At 44.6% G+C, this 1,838-nt stretch overlaps 1 protein-coding gene across 2 annotated transcripts in view; it reads right to left on the reverse strand.

The window, feature by feature from the left end:
* Positions 1-484: 484 nt before the first annotated feature.
* GPR12 (G protein-coupled receptor 12) overlaps positions 485-1,838 on the reverse strand; it is a 2,297-nt gene continuing 943 nt past the window's right edge. Inside the window, exon 2 of one of the 2 annotated variants that reach the window (XM_012723191.1) lies at positions 485-1,743. In XM_012723191.1, the coding sequence (XP_012578645.1) occupies positions 731-1,735 (1,005 nt within the window). In that variant the 5' untranslated portion in view covers positions 1,736-1,743 and the 3' untranslated portion in view covers positions 485-730. Of the gene's footprint in view, positions 1,751-1,838 lie in introns of both variants that reach the window. The other variant, XM_004680161.2, reaches the window with a different exon arrangement.

Here is a 1,838-nt window from a genome sequence, read left to right on the forward strand (position 1 = left end):
TGGTCTAAGTGAGACAGAAAGAATTACAACAGTCAGAGAAATACTAAAGTAATTCTTATGAAGATTAATTGCTGAAAGTAAAGAGAGAACAAGTAAGAATGAGTTTATGGAATCACTGTTGGTAAATTATTACTGAGTTAATGTTAATAAAATCAGGTCTCTTTGAAACATAATCATTTAAACTATTTTCATTGGCTTAAAAGAGATTGTATTCTGGTAGGTATATGTAGCACTGAAAATCTCCCTTAACATTTTTTTTTTAAGTCTGGAAAAAGTAAGTTCTCCTCCTTTTTTTCCTCAACAACTCAGTTTTATATTAAAGGCCAGGTAAAAAATTCCTGGACTAGCTTATTTTTTAATAACATCACATATGCCATGGGGCATATTCTTTCCTTTCCCACCACCATCGATCTTCCAAACAAAACATAAAAACATAAAAAAAAAATTCTGCCTCCAAGTAAATGATGAAAAACCCCAAACCTGCCCCTGTAATAAAACAAAATGATCATGAGCAAAGAATTCAACAATCTTTTACAAGGTTGATGTTACTTCACGTCAATCACTTAACTCATCTAAATGAATGCTTCATGAATGCTGAGTGCTCCCGTGGCTCCAGAGAGAATCCAATAGAAAGAACTTAAGTAAAGCATCTCAACTATTTTTGCCAGGCAGTGGAAGAGCTTGGTAAATGCGGAAATGCGTGTGCATCCTCCTCTGAAGTGGATAGCTGTTACACATCGCTGGGTGACCGTGCTCTCTGGGAGAGACTGGACGGGATGCAGCCACAGCAAATGAGGCAGAGGGCTTTCTGGATCTCTTGGTTTCTGAAAGCGTATATGACAGGGTTGATAATGGAATTGTAGGTGGCGGGCAGGAGGGTGGCGTAGGTATAGATGGAGGGGTAAGTGTAATCAGCTATCAAGGAATAGAGGGTAAAAGGCATCCAGCAAGCAGCAAAGGTCCCCAGGATGATGGCCAGGGTTGAGACTCCTTTCCGGGTGGTCACGTAGTGTGAGGTGGCCAGGAAGTGGTGCTGCAGGGCTATCTGATGGGCGTGCCTCATGACTATCTTACAGATCTGGATGTACAGTTGAAGCATGAGCGCAAACATGAAGAGGAAGGAGACCGAGAGGATGGCCGCGTTGTTCTTGGTGAGGGGTCTAACCACGCTGCAAGTGGACTCATCTCTGAGGCAGTTCCAGCCCATGACAGGCAGCAGTCCCAGACAGATGGAGGTCCCCCAGAGCATGATGAGCATGACATAGGTAAACGTGACCGTCCTCTCCGAGTGGTACGTCAGAGCATAATACAGCGAGAGGTACCGGTCAACAGTGATAGCCAGCAAGCTGCAGACAGAGGCAGAGAAAGAGGCGACAATGAGTCCGATCGTGACCAGCTTGGTGGCTTCTGACTGAAGCAGGTAGGCAAAAACAAAATTGATGATGAGTCCAATGCCCGCCAGCAGGTCCGCTAGGGCCAAGCTGCCAATCAGCAGGAACATGGGTGCTCGCAGGCTGGGGTTATGGAATATGATAAGGACCACAATGGCATTTTCACAGGAGATGAGGGTTCCTGAGGTGCACAGGACAATATCCCAGGGGTTGATAGAGAGCTCTGGCTCTGGTTCCACTACTGGAACCTGGGAGGAGACAGCAGCCGAGACGTTCTCCGCAGCACCGGCATCTAAATAATCCCGAGGCAGCCCGCTTAAATTGACCTTCAGGTCTTCATTCATTTTAACCCCTGTCCTCTTCAACGAAAAGACAGGCTTTTTAATTTTAATGTTTAGACACAGCAGGATGACAATTCAAGATCATGCAAAAAAAAAAAAAAAAAAA

This window comes from Condylura cristata, unplaced genomic scaffold (genome assembly GCF_000260355.1).
Source record: "Condylura cristata isolate star-nosed mole 26May11 unplaced genomic scaffold, ConCri1.0 scaffold00010, whole genome shotgun sequence".
NCBI classification, from domain to species: domain Eukaryota; kingdom Metazoa; phylum Chordata; class Mammalia; order Eulipotyphla; family Talpidae; genus Condylura; species Condylura cristata.